General features: G+C 51.1%; 4 protein-coding genes across 4 annotated transcripts; 2 read left to right on the top strand and 2 right to left on the bottom strand.

Moving 5' to 3' along the window:
• Positions 1–3,205: 3,205 nt before the first annotated feature.
• On the bottom strand, positions 3,206–4,993 carry P152DRAFT_450641 (COP9 signalosome complex subunit 2; the record flags this gene model as incomplete). The annotated part of the gene is made up of 5 exons (XM_033678183.1): positions 3,206–3,975; positions 4,031–4,130; positions 4,185–4,692; positions 4,748–4,906; positions 4,953–4,993. The coding sequence occupies 5 exons, from the start codon at positions 4,991–4,993 to the stop codon at positions 3,206–3,208; spliced, it is 1,578 nt and encodes a 525-aa protein (XP_033532689.1).
• A 320-nt stretch (positions 4,994–5,313) lies between these two features.
• P152DRAFT_459939 (uncharacterized protein) lies at positions 5,314–6,869 on the top strand. The gene has a single exon (XM_033679790.1). It carries the CDS (start codon positions 5,471–5,473, stop codon positions 6,764–6,766), a length of 1,296 nt encoding a protein of 431 aa, XP_033532688.1. The 5' UTR covers positions 5,314–5,470; the 3' UTR covers positions 6,767–6,869.
• Positions 6,870–7,029: 160 nt separating this feature from the next.
• On the top strand, positions 7,030–10,743 carry P152DRAFT_483379 (pre-mRNA-splicing factor ATP-dependent RNA helicase PRP43). Its single transcript, XM_033681941.1, has one exon. The coding sequence runs from the start codon at positions 7,037–7,039 to the stop codon at positions 10,619–10,621; it is 3,585 nt and encodes a 1,194-aa protein (XP_033532687.1). The 5' UTR covers positions 7,030–7,036; the 3' UTR covers positions 10,622–10,743.
• A 984-nt stretch (positions 10,744–11,727) lies between these two features.
• P152DRAFT_400083 (MFS general substrate transporter) lies at positions 11,728–13,632 on the bottom strand (the record flags this gene model as incomplete). The annotated part of the gene is made up of 5 exons (XM_033676552.1): positions 11,728–11,969; positions 12,065–12,491; positions 12,546–12,848; positions 12,902–13,060; positions 13,192–13,632. The coding sequence occupies 5 exons, from the start codon at positions 13,630–13,632 to the stop codon at positions 11,728–11,730; spliced, it is 1,572 nt and encodes a 523-aa protein (XP_033532686.1).
• Positions 13,633–14,350: the final 718 nt, after the last annotated feature.

Below are 14,350 nucleotides of genomic sequence, written 5' to 3'. Positions count from 1 at the left end.
CATTCCTAATCTTGTGGCAATCCTCGGCGGATATCATGCAGCTCGTCTGTAGCCACCCGCCTCGCCTCGCTGGGATCAAACCAGTCCCAACTTTGCTCTTGCCTTGACTTTGAGTCCCTCAACCCACAACCCAGTATCAGAGGCAACAAGACGCGGTTCGGGCAGGAGAGATGGACTTCAAGAATCTAGGATCTTTCGCAACCCATGAACCGTTTTATCGCGATCTCACTGGTCGAACGGCCTGGCATTGTTGGTGGCGCACAAGTAGGGATTCGTGCAGATGGATTAATGTGAGGCGTCCGATGGAAGTGATGATCGGGATCCAACCATCCCATCACTTGCATGATGGGTGCCACACTGCTGGAGAGGTGCAGAAGCGAGGAAGAAGAAGCAAAGCTGCGGGAAGAACATGACCTTGGGAGAACATGACTACGGATCTTTTCGAATACCCAAGGAACGACAGGAGCGGTTGGGTTCAGTACCATTTTACCAATTCCGAATTGTTATTTCGTCAGCTTCATGCTGCTTTCAAGCCTGATCCTGTTACCCAAGATAGCCACTGGTGGCACGCGAGGTTGTTCTACAGTCATCTGACTGATTGGATTACAACCTTAAATCGCATCTCACATGGAACGACTGCCGCTATGCGTGGACACCTCCTCACGAGTAACCATGACAACGATCACGAGAATTGGTCTCCCGATCTCCCGATCTCGCATTCTACTGAGTCTAGTCACGCATTCCTCATACTGTAGGCATCCGTGACGACCATGCTCACCCACATGTCGCGTATCCGCTCTCGTCCAGTGATTCTGCGCGGCCTCCGTCGGCGTGCTTCTCGTTGAGAGAGCCATGCGATTCGTACGTGCCAAACGCGCAACTCGTTCCAGAGGTGCTCAATGGTGCACCTCGACCGTCAAAAGGAATGTTGCCCTGTCGATCTGCCCGCCTGGGCGGAGACGAACTCATTGCCAAGCTTTGCAATGGCGCTCGGGGAAGCGGGGAAGAGCAGCCAAAGAAAAAAGAAAGGGGACGGTCATTGGACTTAGTCGCTGAAGGGGAGATTGGGGGGAGCGAGGTCACGTCAGCCGAAGAGGAGAAGCGACTTGTTCTTGACATGAGACGTGGGCATGTTTTTCTAGAGATGTTGTCTTGGGCGCTATTGAGATGGAGGGGAGTTAAGCTGCGTTTGACAACGGTTCATACTGAACTCTCATATAATACCGAGGTGATTTATGACTTGCACCGAGGACTCCGCTTAGAGAAATGATTCGAAGCTTGCGACGCTCCGAACACATCTGATGGAGTTCAAGGAGCATTCCTCCATTCTAATAACAACTTTCCGAGCTGTCTGGACAGAAATGTCCGGAGAGGGGTGTGTCTCGGCTGCGACACGAACAGGGAACTCCAAATGTGAGCAGTCACTTTCGGAGCAGGATGCATCAGAATCCATGTCGAACATCATGCGGATCCCGGTTCGATATCGAGCTCTGGTCCAGGGCCGCAGCATGCCGTGCTGCAGTTGCCGGAACTGACTTGCGCAGCGTCGCCGCTTCTCTACAAGGTCTGCTTGGGAGGTTCCGTGACATGCAATAGATCGGCTCATCGGCTGGCCAATCCATTATTCAGCTGACTTGGGCCAACAATAACAGGGGCAGAGCTTTAGTCAAGTCAAGATCAAGTTGTGTGGCGGTTGGGTGATCGGCATGTGTCGATACGTACCGGTGTAGTACGTATCTGGCGCATATTCACTGGATAATGAGAACAGATAAGTGCAACAAAAACGACCGTGCAGCGGACCAGGTGGTGGGCCTCTCATGAAATGTACTGTACTTGCCCAAAGCAGAGCCGCTTGGCGATATTGTACACGGGAGGCGCCGGTGACGCGAGATGCCGACCAAAACTATTTCCGGTACATCAGGTACATCAGACACGCAGATGAGCACATCTGGCAAGCTTGGGCCCGGACGTTCCAAGATCAGGGGATCAAGAACGGCTGGTGGGCTGAGGATAGGGGATTCGGACGTTTGGGCCATGACTGTGACAACGGAGACATGGGCGAGTGCGATACCGAACAGCAGTTAAGCATACCGCACCATCGAGATCGGAATACCACATGGTCGAGTCCGAACTCCTGACTGCAGGTGATGCTGCTCCGCAGAAAAGGCGTGGGTTGGGGAAGACAGCATGAGGTGGCGAACTAGGTTCTGCTGAAGGTGTTCGAAAGACAGGAGATGAGGACTCATGGGCACCGGAGAACATTCCTTGAAACGGCGTGGCAAATCCAGACTATTCTCTTTCAGCGTCGAGACCATATGCCCTTCTTGATAGACTCATCAGTGGTTTGGTCATAGACGTCATCATTGGTTTCGTTCCTCGTTACAATCCCATTCCTTAGATGTACAAAGGCGGGGATTCCATGTCATTAACACATATTTATAGGGCATTTCTCGTGGAAGCCAAGTTTTGACGGGCCTGACTCTGGTGAAATCGTTGGGCGGGGGATCGCCAATCCCTCTTCCTCGTGCGTGAGCCCCGATCCCGGCGCCATGGTCCACTCAACCCTCCCTATTAACTCAAATCGCGCTGAACAACTGTGGCGTCCAAGCTCGTATGCGGACCTGGTGTCTGGTGAGACATTTGCGGACGGAGAAGGAGAGAGTGGCGAACGAGACGAGCACAAAAGGTGCTTACTTGCGGTGTGAGCAAGTCCGAAACTCGATCGAAGAGAACAGGGTGTGAGGACGGAATGCTCGATGGAAGGGATCCTGGAGGGCAATCAAATCCTCTTCGATCTTGTGCGACGGGTCGTGGATGGGGATGTTAGGGGGGAGTTCAAGTTGATGGTGTCAGACTGAATGAAAACACGGGAGCTGGGCGAAGGGAATCGAATGAATTTGGGGAAGGTGAGTGAGGCGTGGGGCGTGGTCGATGAGGACGGTTGAGTGGGAAACGGTCCGAATCAGTGTGACACGAGCAAGGTGATATTGCCCGTTTCCGTTGCGGCCGGCAGGATCATCCTGTCAAACCATTAAAGCCGATCACGCCCACATATTCTTGTAACCGGGGGATAGGGCAAGACGAGTCCGAGTGGTCCGTTTAACGCGCCTCAAGAGCCACATCCATCCAGATGCGTATTGACGGGGAAGGCCGTATCGGATCCGCGAGACACCGCAATTCCTGACCTCTTGCTGTGTCAGTCTCATCATGATCCTTGGCCCATGATTCCTAGCTTTCCGAAGCCGCCTCCCCTCGATAAAGCTCCCCTTTGTTGGCCATGCCGGCCACCACGACCTCCACCAAACATTCTCTTGAGAGCTGCTTGGTTCGAAGGGGAGCCTTGGCTGTCTCGCGTTCCCGTACCACCATACGAAGATTCTTCGCTCTTGAAACCGTCGCTTTCATTTAGCACGGTGTTCCAGAGCCCTTCAACAGCGCTCGTCCAATTCTGCATTGCTTGAACCCGATCCGCATCTGCAGTGCTCTGGATCTCCACAGTTCCCTCCGGCTGGTTGATCTTCCCGCGTAGCTTGTTCTCGACTATCAACACTGCAACGATATCTTGGACTTCGGAAAGTGAAATATTGAGAGTCTTAGAAATGAACGAGAGGGTGAATCGCGTGTATGGCGCCACTAGCTTGGAGACTGCCTTTGTCCGCATGTCCCGTGTCACCGAATCGATATTCTCGGCGATGAAGGGATCACCAAGCAGATCATCTTTGTTGGTTTGAAGGATCTTCTCGTAGCCGTGCATGTCGTCTCGCTGATATGCGTCCACCAGATCGGTCATTGATTGGATGCGTGGATCGTTCCTGTATGGCTTGGTTTCCTGAGAATCGAAAGGGTTGATATTGCTGCCCATTAGCATTGTGCTCAGCAACAAATACTTGAGGACCTGGATCCGCTGCAAGGAGCCAGCCTCATCGTAATTCCGGAAGCTTTCAAAGAAATCGCTTTGGGCCTCGTTCCAGTTTTCTGGTCCGGTTAGTCATCGAACCTATTTTGGCGCTTTCAGCCATGCGACGCTTACCTTCACTCATGTGCATCTTGCCTCCGCATTCCCGAATAATGCCCATAATTTTCGGATGGGGCACGGCAGACTTGACGCGTAATGCACGCTGGTACAGTGCCTGAACGAGAGATCAGTATGATAAATCAGGCGTTGTCGAGCCGCAACCACCCACCTTCAACCGCTTGTTGTTCCTTGTTTCGGCATACATCAGAATTTCCAAGGCATAGACTTCGAGGGAATAAGTCCCCTTACTTGGGTCGTCTGAGCCATCCTCTCTTTGACAAGCTTTGTGAAGTTCACGCAGCTTGCTGGTAAGTGGTAGGTAATCCTTGCGATCTAGCCAGAGCCTAGCAAGCTTAATGTTGGTCTTCAGCCATAGTCTCTCGTTGTTGGTACTCTGGAATGATTCGAGGGTGAGTGAGTAGAACTTCTCCATGCATTCGTAGGCCGTTTTGTCTTCCGCCGCCTTCTCGATGAAATCAAGCATGTTGTTGATCGACTTTTCGGAGTAATTTCTTGTCACGGCCGATTTTACGTAGGTAAGGAGTTCTTGGTAGTGCTCGATCGCCTGGTACTTGTCAGAATATGTCCTCGTTTGTGGTCCGTCCCGTGTCCGTACCGCGGCATATCGCTTCAACTTGAATTCGAGCTTGATAGCCTGCTTTAAACCTTTGAATCCCCTAGTCAAAATAAATGTCAGCAGAGTCCCATGGGGCTATCATATGTCAACATTACCAGTCTCCCTTCTCCTCCTCCAGGGCCGGGACTCCAAGAAACTCATCGATGGCTTCCTCTGGATTATCGACCTTCATCTGCTTGGCGTTGTAGTACTTGTTCTCGATCCCGACATCGCCACCTTGCTCGTCATCGTCATCTTCGTATTCGAAGTCATATCTGTAAGGTATTAGCTTGGTCAAGAGAATCTGATCGGAGAGCCTACTCCTCCTCCCCCGAATCTTGCATGAAGTCCTCATCCGACATGGTGATTTGTGAATGCTCTAAGGAAGTTTAGACCAGATTCCTGAGGGGCGTGCCTTGCTAGCAACTGGAACTCCAAATTCGAGCAGTTCAGTGGATCAATAATCGACAGTGTTGATGAGAGAGGTCAATATATCCCGGAGGTGGTAATGAGGTCAGGCAGTTGGAGCTGTTACTGAGGAAGCAAAGCAACCAATCAAACACTCAGAAAATATCTTGGCACGTGATCAATGATACAGGGTCCACGCCACCAAAACCAATAGTGAGTCACGTGAATCGCTGTGTGAATGTGATTATGTGAACTCCCAGCCATACGGAATGATCTCGTCCACAACACGACGCGATCAAACCTTCCTTCTTTACATCTACTATCTTCAAGTAGCCCAGAGCGCGACAACCCGAACGATATAAGTCTGCGTCTATCCCCCACCAGATTTATTCCACACTCAGCGAACGAAACCCAAACCCCGACCATCAAACATGGGTGGCGACCTTAATCTCAAGAAGTCCTGGCACCCCGTCCTCAAATCCAACCAAGAGCGTGTTTGGAAAGAGCAGCAAAAAGCTCTTGAAGAACGTAAGCGCATAGAACAACTGCAAAAGGAGCGCGAAGAAGAACGTCAGATCGAAGAACTTCAAGCGCTTCAAGAGCAAGCCGGTGGCTCGAATCGAGCCAAGCGCGTAGAATGGATGTACAATGGCCCCGCAGCTGGCTCAACAGGGGTCACAGAAGAGAAAGAGGCTTTCTTACTAGGAAAGAGAAGGTTGGATGTCTTATTGAAAGATGAGGCAGCGGAACACATGAAGAAGAATGGCGCTCAGGAGGGATTCATGGCGGTTCAGCAGAGTGCCAATACGCTGCGGGATACTGCGGCGAAGGTTAGGGACGATCCATTGCTGGCTATTAAGAAACAAGAGCAGCAAACGTATGAGTCAATCATGAATGACCCTATAAAGCGGCGTGCGCTGTTGAAAGCCATGGGGAAAGGGGACCAGGAAAAAGTGAGGGACCGTGATCGGGATAGAGACCGAAGGCACAATCGGAAGAGGGAGGACAGAGAAGAGCGATATCATGATGATGCGCGCGAAAAGCGACACCGTGATGACGACCGAGAGCGGAAACACAAGTATCGCGACCGATCAGAAGACCGTGCAAGACATCACAGAAATGGGCGAGATCGCTCAAATTCAGAAGAACGTTACCGGGACCACCGCCGCCACAAGCGCGAAAGAGAAGAGGATAGAGATGACTATTCTCGCGCTGAGAGGCCTGGGAAGCGTCGCAGTCGGAGCCCACAACGATATCATGATGACTCAACGACTCGGAAACGATACGAATCTCCAGTCAAGTCTCGTGATGACAGGGCATATGGTCGAAGGCGCTCACACTCCCGCGAGCGACGACCAAGCGTCTCTCCTAAACGATCACATCGCCACGATCAATCCTCCAAATCACGTTCCCGTCCCCAGGTTCACAACCACCGAACCGGACCTGAGAGGCCCGCATCGAACGCCAAGGCTGAATCCGATGATGCTGCTGCACGAGCGGCGAGGCTTGCTGCTATGCAATCTTCAGCCGATGATCTAGAACAGCAGCGGAAAGCTCGCCTCATCGCTATTGAGGACCAGGATCGGAGGACGAGGGAGGCTGAAGACCGGATGAGATCAGAAAGCGGGCGATTTGTGAGTGGTATGAGAAGGAAAGCGGGCGATCTAAGCCTGGGAGAGGCAATGGGGAGGAGAGGGAGAGTTGGCGCTGTTGGTTCGGAGGATTAGCTGGCACATTGCGGCCTGAAGCTGCCATCATAGGTCCGGTTAGCTGTTAGATGGTGCACATGGTATATCACGACTTGAAATGAAATCCTTCAATCCATGCGTGCTATATATTTAACAATCATAAACCCTCCATCGATGCAGGTGCTTTTGTCATTTGTCATTTGCCCCTGATCGTTACTGAAGATTCTGGAGGTCACGTGATATCGACTACACCTCAAAATCTCATGAAAATCTCGACCATTCTGAAGATCAAGAAATCCAAACACAGCCATGCCGAAACCGACTCGTGAACGCAAGCACAAAAGACTGGCAAAACTAAAAGACACTAATAATCTTTCCGAGTCCAACGACAGCAATGCCGTTGAGATCATTCCGAAGAGCAAAGCAGAGCGGGAGGCGGACAAAGCACGAATCCGAGCCGGCCTGAATGTTCAGCAGCAGGGGAAAATCAGCGGCAAAAAGAAGAAGCGGTTGGAGAAGTATGTGGAAACGAAATTGAAGAGGGATGAAGTGCGAGATCTCATCGGGAAATTGGAGACTCTGCACCGGGAGAGGGATGAGGTTCTTGACGGCAAGGAGCTCTGGAAGACAGGAGATCTTGGCAGATCGACTGCTGCAAACGCTGCTGAATGGAAATCCAGAGAGTGGAATCCAGAAAGTGGATCGGATGAAGAGGAGGATTCGGAATTTGATGAAGAGGATGGTGCCAGAAAACCTGCTAAGCAAGCTCCTGCTCCCCTTAAGGCCGTGTCTGGTTTCGGTGGTGGACTGAAACGGGCACTAGAGGTTGATGACGGAGGGCAGCCGGTTATCAAGAAGAGAAAGCGGAGGAAGAGGTCGCCCGTTCGTCGAGAACTCGAAGAAGAGGAAGGGTCAGAGTGGGAGGGTTTTGGCTCTGGTGATGATGCACCATCCGCTGATGTGACGACCGGCCACGATGAAATCTCTGTCCTTAAAGAGGGCATGAATGCTGCGGACCAATCTCAAGACGACTCGGAATCCGCATTTTCCGTTTCAGAAGACAGCGATTCCTCAGATGGGCCTGCTGTATATGCCGGGTCAAAGAAAGAGAAGAGCGCAAGATCATCAGCATTTCTATCTTGGGCAACGCAACAACGGAACCAAGCACTTGGATTTACGCCAACTGCCGTTGATCCTAACGATGCCTGTTTACCAGTTGAGCACGTCCCGAAACCGGCAAACTTCCAGCCACGGCCACTGGAACAGGAGCCACTTCCCGCAGATATGAATACGGCGACTATAGCCGGAGGCTCAAGGAAAGCGTACGCGGTGCCAGTATCTCGAACTCCGGAGATACAAGCTACTCGGATTGAGCTTCCCGTCGTTGCTGAGGAGCAGAAGATCATGGAAGCAGTACATAATCACGATGTCACTATTGTCTGGGGCTCGACGGGTAGCGGGAAGACCACCCAGGTTCCACAATTCTTGTTTGAAGCTGGATATGGAGATCCAAAGGGACCATCCCCGGGAATTATTGGCGTCACTCAACCGAGGCGTGTCGCTACCGTGAGCATGGCGAAGCGAGTTGGCGAAGAGATGGGTGATATGAAGCATCGAGTTGGATATAAGATTCGATTCGACGGGACTGTGACTGCGAACACGGCGATCAAGTTCATGACCGATGGTGTGCTACTTCGAGAAGTCTCTCAGGACTTTTCGCTGGCCAAGTATTCCGCGATCATCATTGACGAAGCACACGAGAGAGGAGTCAATACGGATATCCTCATTGGGATGCTTAGCCGAATTGTGAACCTGCGGAAAGATATGGCAAAGACGGATGAGTCTGTTAAACCCCTAAAGCTCATTATCATGTCCGCTACGCTTCGAACTGCGGACTTCGCTGCGAATAGCAGACTATTCAGAGAGACATTGCCTCCTGTCGTCAAGGCTGAGGGCCGCCAGCATCCAGTATCGGTACATTTCTCAAGGAAGACTAAGGTTGGTTATGTGGAAGAAGTATTCAAGAAGGTCAAACGAGGGCATGAGAAGCTTCCCCCGGGAGGAATGCTGGTCTTCTTGACGGGACAGGATGAGATTTGGTCGGTTGCAAAACAGCTGAAACAAGCCTTTCCTTCCACTAGTGCACAAGGAAGCGGAGCTAAGGTTGCCGTCTCTGCTGAAGAGACGCCGCCTGAGGATGAAGACATCGCGTTGAACACCGAGCAGTCTAATCAGTGGGATGCTGAATCGGACTCGGATGAAGAGATCACTGGTCTAGACGAAGACGAGGTGGAGGATGAATTCGACATCGGAGAAGAGAAGGAGTTTGAGAAGCTATCCAAGGTTCATGTCCTCCCGCTGTATTCTCAGCTCCCCACGAAGCAACAACTTCGAGTCTTCGACTCTCCTCCTCCCGGCTCTCGACTCATCATTCTGGCAACGAATGTCGCCGAAACTTCCATCACCATTCCCGGCATCCGCTATGTTTTCGATACTGGTCGCGCTAAATCCAAAAAGTACGACCGCGAGACGGGCATCCAAACCTTTGAGGTTGGGTGGATATCCAAGGCAAGTGCAGCCCAACGAGCTGGACGAGCTGGACGGACGGGGCCTGGCCACTGCTATCGACTCTTCTCGTCTGCGATATACGAAGCCGACTTCAAGGAGTTCCAGGATCCCGAAATCATCGATGCGCCATTGGAAGGAGTGGTGCTACAACTTCGAAGCTTAGGGCTGAAGAGCATCGTGGACTTCCCATTCCCATCTCCCCCAGACGTGAAAAGTTTGTTGAAGGCAGAAAGGCTGCTTTCATATCTGGGGGCTCTTTCCACCGACGGAGCTGTGACCGTTACTGGAAGGGCGTTGTCCGCTTTTCCGTTAAGTCCACGACTAGGCCGAATGTTGTATCTTGGCAAGAACCACAAAATTGTGGCACTGTCCATTGCACTTGTGGCAGCACTAGCCGTGCCCGAGCTCTTTATACCACAGAGCCAGCTCAATCTAGGGGACGAGGAACATGAGTTTGATGAGGAAGACGATGATAGGATTGATGAGCTACGTAAATCCTACAACGCTTCTCACGCGACACTTTCTCGTTGGGATCGCACCAGCGACGCCATCAAACTTCTGACAGCCTTGTGTGCCTCCGCTCACGCCACCGACACCGAAGCATGGGCAACATCCATGTTCCTTCGACCTAAAGCGCTTAAAGAAGCCAGTATGCTACGAGAGCAACTGACTTCCATCATGCGCACTCAATCACCTGGCGCAATCGGCAGCTATGCCCCCCGTATCCCGCAACCTACCGACAAGGAGATTAAAATGCTCCGCCAGATTGTTGCAGCCGGGTACATTGATCAGGTCGCTCAGCGTGGTGATCTGAGTCCTCATCCACCCGAGCTGCATCGCCGACCGAAACGCGCAATCGACGTGCCGTACGTGACCCTCCTCCACTCTACTGACTCCTCCGCTGGTTCCTCCAACGGCGCCGATGCAAATGACAGTTCCAAGTACGTGTATCTACACCCGTCGTCCGTTCTCGCACGAACGGCAGCGAAGAACCTCCCGCAGTACATTATCTACTCCCGGCTCCAGCGGTCCGCATCCTCAGTGCCTGGAAAGATACCAAAAGTACGGATGCACCCGCTCACACCGGTGAGTGGAGTGCAGTTGACTGCATTGGCTGATGGCACACCGCTGCTGGAGTATGGGAAGCCGATCGGGAATATTGTGGGATTGCCTGCGGAGGGAGGCAAGGAAAGGAGAGAGTGCTGGGTTGTGCCGAGTTTGAAAGGAGAGACTGGGGGAAATGAGTGGCCGTTGCCGGCAAGAAGAGTAGTACAGAGGAGAGAGGCCGGGGTAGGCTGGGTGATTGAGAAGGTGGTGATAGGTTAAGCAGTACTCACTCTACAGATTATACTCTTGTTGGGTATATCTCCGCAAAGATGAATTATTATCTTTCTGACTCATACCTCTTACAGGTGATGAATAATTAATTGGTTTGCTGAAGACTGAATAAGAATGGCGCTACTCTGACTCGAAATACTGGCCGCAGAATAACAGACGGGATAGAGGACTTCCTGGCCACATAGAAGACCTCCAAGACCCCTTATTGTCCTCCCCTGGTACTTCACGTCCCCTCTATCCTTGGATACGAAAAAAGCGATCACGAAGCAAGTTACTATGATTTAATAATAGGAATACCACGTAGAAGAGCAAAAACTATCGGGGCTCAGAGCCCCCTTAGAAACATGACGCATCCTCATCGAACAATCCTCTAGGGGGGAACAAATTTCCAAGGGCCGTCGAAGGATTTTCGATCAAGGGTTGAATTATGGTCACAACTATACTCTCTATACAACTTTGTATACAAGCCTTCATTAGGGCCTGCCACTTGGTGTCCTCAGTAGCGAGGTTTTTTCAGTTAGTACTTCCAATGCAATTGATACACGGGATGGCGAAACGAGGGATAACCACTACGCCACACCTCCGAACTTTCCTGCTTGATTGAAATTGGATTGATTAGGTATATATTTCACATTCCTTCTTACATTCACTTCCTGAACTGGCACGTGGAAACCAGAATGGAGTTGGCTGCCTAGACCCCCTGAAGGTTACAGTTTCTACTTGCTAGTCATTCGTACATGACGCGCTTCTATCAATAAGGAAAGGCCAGGATTTAAAGGCACTGATGCCAGGGACTTCGCTACTAGATAGAGCAGAAAACACAGTATTACAGAATATCACAACGTCACTCAAGCCTAGGGTTTCATCATCTCTATACGCTTGGTTTTATCTATATTAAGTATCAACAGAGCGGAATTGCACCTTTTAATTGGAATATTCCAAGATTCTGGGAAAACCAGGGCATGTCTAATCATTTCTATTCTCGTGTATTCAAATCCACATGCTTTTCCCACATTCAGTGGGACCCAAATGCCAACCCAAACGCCGCACAATGCTCCTTGGTACAAATCCAAACTCCCGGTCAAAATGGTTCTTCACATACCCTCCAACCCTTCCCTCGCCCTCTGGGTTCGCTGCTTCCTCGCTTCTATGTTCGCATCGACCTGGTCATGCCAACGCCGGCCCCAAATCGTGACCGCGTGCGTCAAAACAGTGACCAGGACCAAGAAAGCGGCGCAGATCGTCGATACCCAGCCGACACCGATCTTCTGGATGCTAGGGAGGCAGGTCGCCGTGCCTAGCGCCGCAAAGAAATAGCGGAGCATAAAGTTTGCAGCTGGTGAGGGCAAATGTCAGCCTCGTTTTGAATGACTAGAGGAGGTAGGATGGGGGCGAATTGGAAAGGCAAAAGGGAGAGGAGAGTGGACATACCGACGACCTCCGCACTTCGCTCCTGGACCACATCCAAACAGTATGTATTCAAGCTCGGGAAACAAAATAGCTGCGCCACACCCTGTATAAACATGCAGATCACCGGCAATGGGATGCCCCCCTTCCTCTTCTCAATCGACCAGCCATAGACCAGCATACATCCTGGGATGACCAGACCCATTGCAACGATGCAGCTCCGCAGACGGTCCTCAGGGACCCGTTTGCCACGGATCCGAACCCACTTCTTGACCTGGTAGTCAGCCCACCGGCCGCCGAAAAAGCTCCCTACGAAATAACCGGCGCCCGGGGGGATGTAGAAGAGGCCGGATTGGAGAGGGGTGGTGAGGTCGAAGCGGGGGTTTATGACGTAGGCGATCGGTGTCAATAACCCGTACATACTAAAGAGGAGTGCGGAGGAGGCGAGACCCTGGAATGGTTAGCACATATATATCAAAAACTGGTAGGGATAGTGCAACTGTACCGTGATGAGGAGGTTGGGATATCGGTATAACAGGACAACACGGAATGGGTTGATCCGATGCCACATTCCACGCGCATATTGGACTTTGGATAAGCCTTCAAACTCGTGCGATCGAGTTTTAATGATAGTTTCTGGGAGAAAGAATATTACTAAAAGCGTTGCAGCCCCGCCTAGAGCAGTCTGAAGCCAAAAGATGACTCTCCATGATCGAAAGGTGACGATGGCACCGCCGATGAATGGGCCAAGTGCAGGTCCAATAAGTGTGCCAGAAAGGAACCAACCAATTGCCGTAGCTCGCTCAGTCTGGAGAGCGGTTCAGAATACTTTCGCAGAAGGAATGGAGGGGTCGAGATTACAGGTTTGTAAATATCTCCTATTACACTTGATCCCACAACTAGGAAGCAGGTCCCTTGGTAAGCGGTCAGACTTCGAAAGACAAAGAATGATGCGAGATTAGGTGCCAGAGCTGTGCCAATGGAGAATGCCGTGAATAATATAACAGCTACTATGGACACCTATATAATTCCATACGTTAGCCTTTGGCCGCAGATACAAGAATTTCGTAGTTATCCTCAGTAGAAACTACTCTCAGTCCCAAAGCAGATAGTTGCGGAAGGGGATCTGAAGCCAGTCCAGAATTACCTACCCGTCTCCTTCCATACACCGTCCCAATCGGCCCCCAAAAAATGGGGCTCAATCCCATGAATATCAAATATAGGGCATTAGATAAATTAATCATCGTCCCATCCGTATTATACGTCGCTGCCACTTCTGGCACAGCAGACAGCACGGTGGTTGAGGAGATCGGCGCCAAAAAGCTACAAACGGCCACGACCGCTACGATCAGGCGCTTTCTCCCCGGCGTGAATCGTCGGTAGATATCTTCGTCTTCTTGGGTGAGCGTTGGCACCGCGATCGGCATGTCATGGCCGCTGACGGCGCTGGGGATATGCTCGAGGACATATCGGTCTAGGGGAATCGATGTCGGCCCGATTCCCAGCTCTTTCTCTTCCTTGCTGAAGTCACGGACCGCTGGTGCTTGGGACACCACGCAACGATCTTGCTTTTCGTGATGTGGTGAAGACATAATCCAGGCAATTTATGGGGACCCATGTAAGAATATATATCTGATGGGATGGATCATCAAGGCACCTCATGTAGAGACAGGACCAAGCCAGGACTAGATATGCCGATATCTTAAAAGAAAGAAATAGAAGAAGAAATAGAAGAGGACCTAAAGAAATAAGCATTGGGAAGCGGAGAAACGATGAAAACCCATTGACGGTTCTAACCGAAATCGAGCGAGGCGTTGAATACAGATCTAGAAAATCTCCAGGTTCAACCGGTTTCAGAGTCAGTGTCGGTTCAATGATAGTGATGACTAGGCACTGGTGGATCAGAGATACGGTAGTTAGCCCCAAAAATTCCATCCCCAATGGATGGGGGTTGGAGAAGAACTAAATTCTTCAGGTTTGACTAAATGGGCCCGTTTCCGCGACGGTTGCTGGAAGCTAGACCCCGCAGAACCGTAGAAGTGCGACTTGGAATCAAAAGGTTGATACTGATACGCTTGTATGATACTCGAGTACTCCAACCATCGCTTTCCTGCTCTATCCTTTCAGTTCTATGAGCATCATTGCCATCCGTCCAAAGACATCACGATGCGGTTCTTGAGCAAGCGTTGGGAGAGCACGTCGTCATCCATTCCTTGGCCCTGGTCCAGACACTAACGCAGAATTTATTTGTAGAAATGGTCGAATCAGACAACACGAGCACAAAAGCGAACTCGGCTTGAACGGCATTGA

Source organism: Eremomyces bilateralis (assembly GCF_010015585.1).
Source record: "Eremomyces bilateralis CBS 781.70 unplaced genomic scaffold P152scaffold_15, whole genome shotgun sequence".
NCBI classification, from domain to species: Eukaryota; Fungi; Ascomycota; class Dothideomycetes; order Eremomycetales; family Eremomycetaceae; genus Eremomyces; species Eremomyces bilateralis.
Note: the sequence above shows the minus strand (reverse complement) of the source record. Positions and strands in the feature narration are given on the sequence as shown.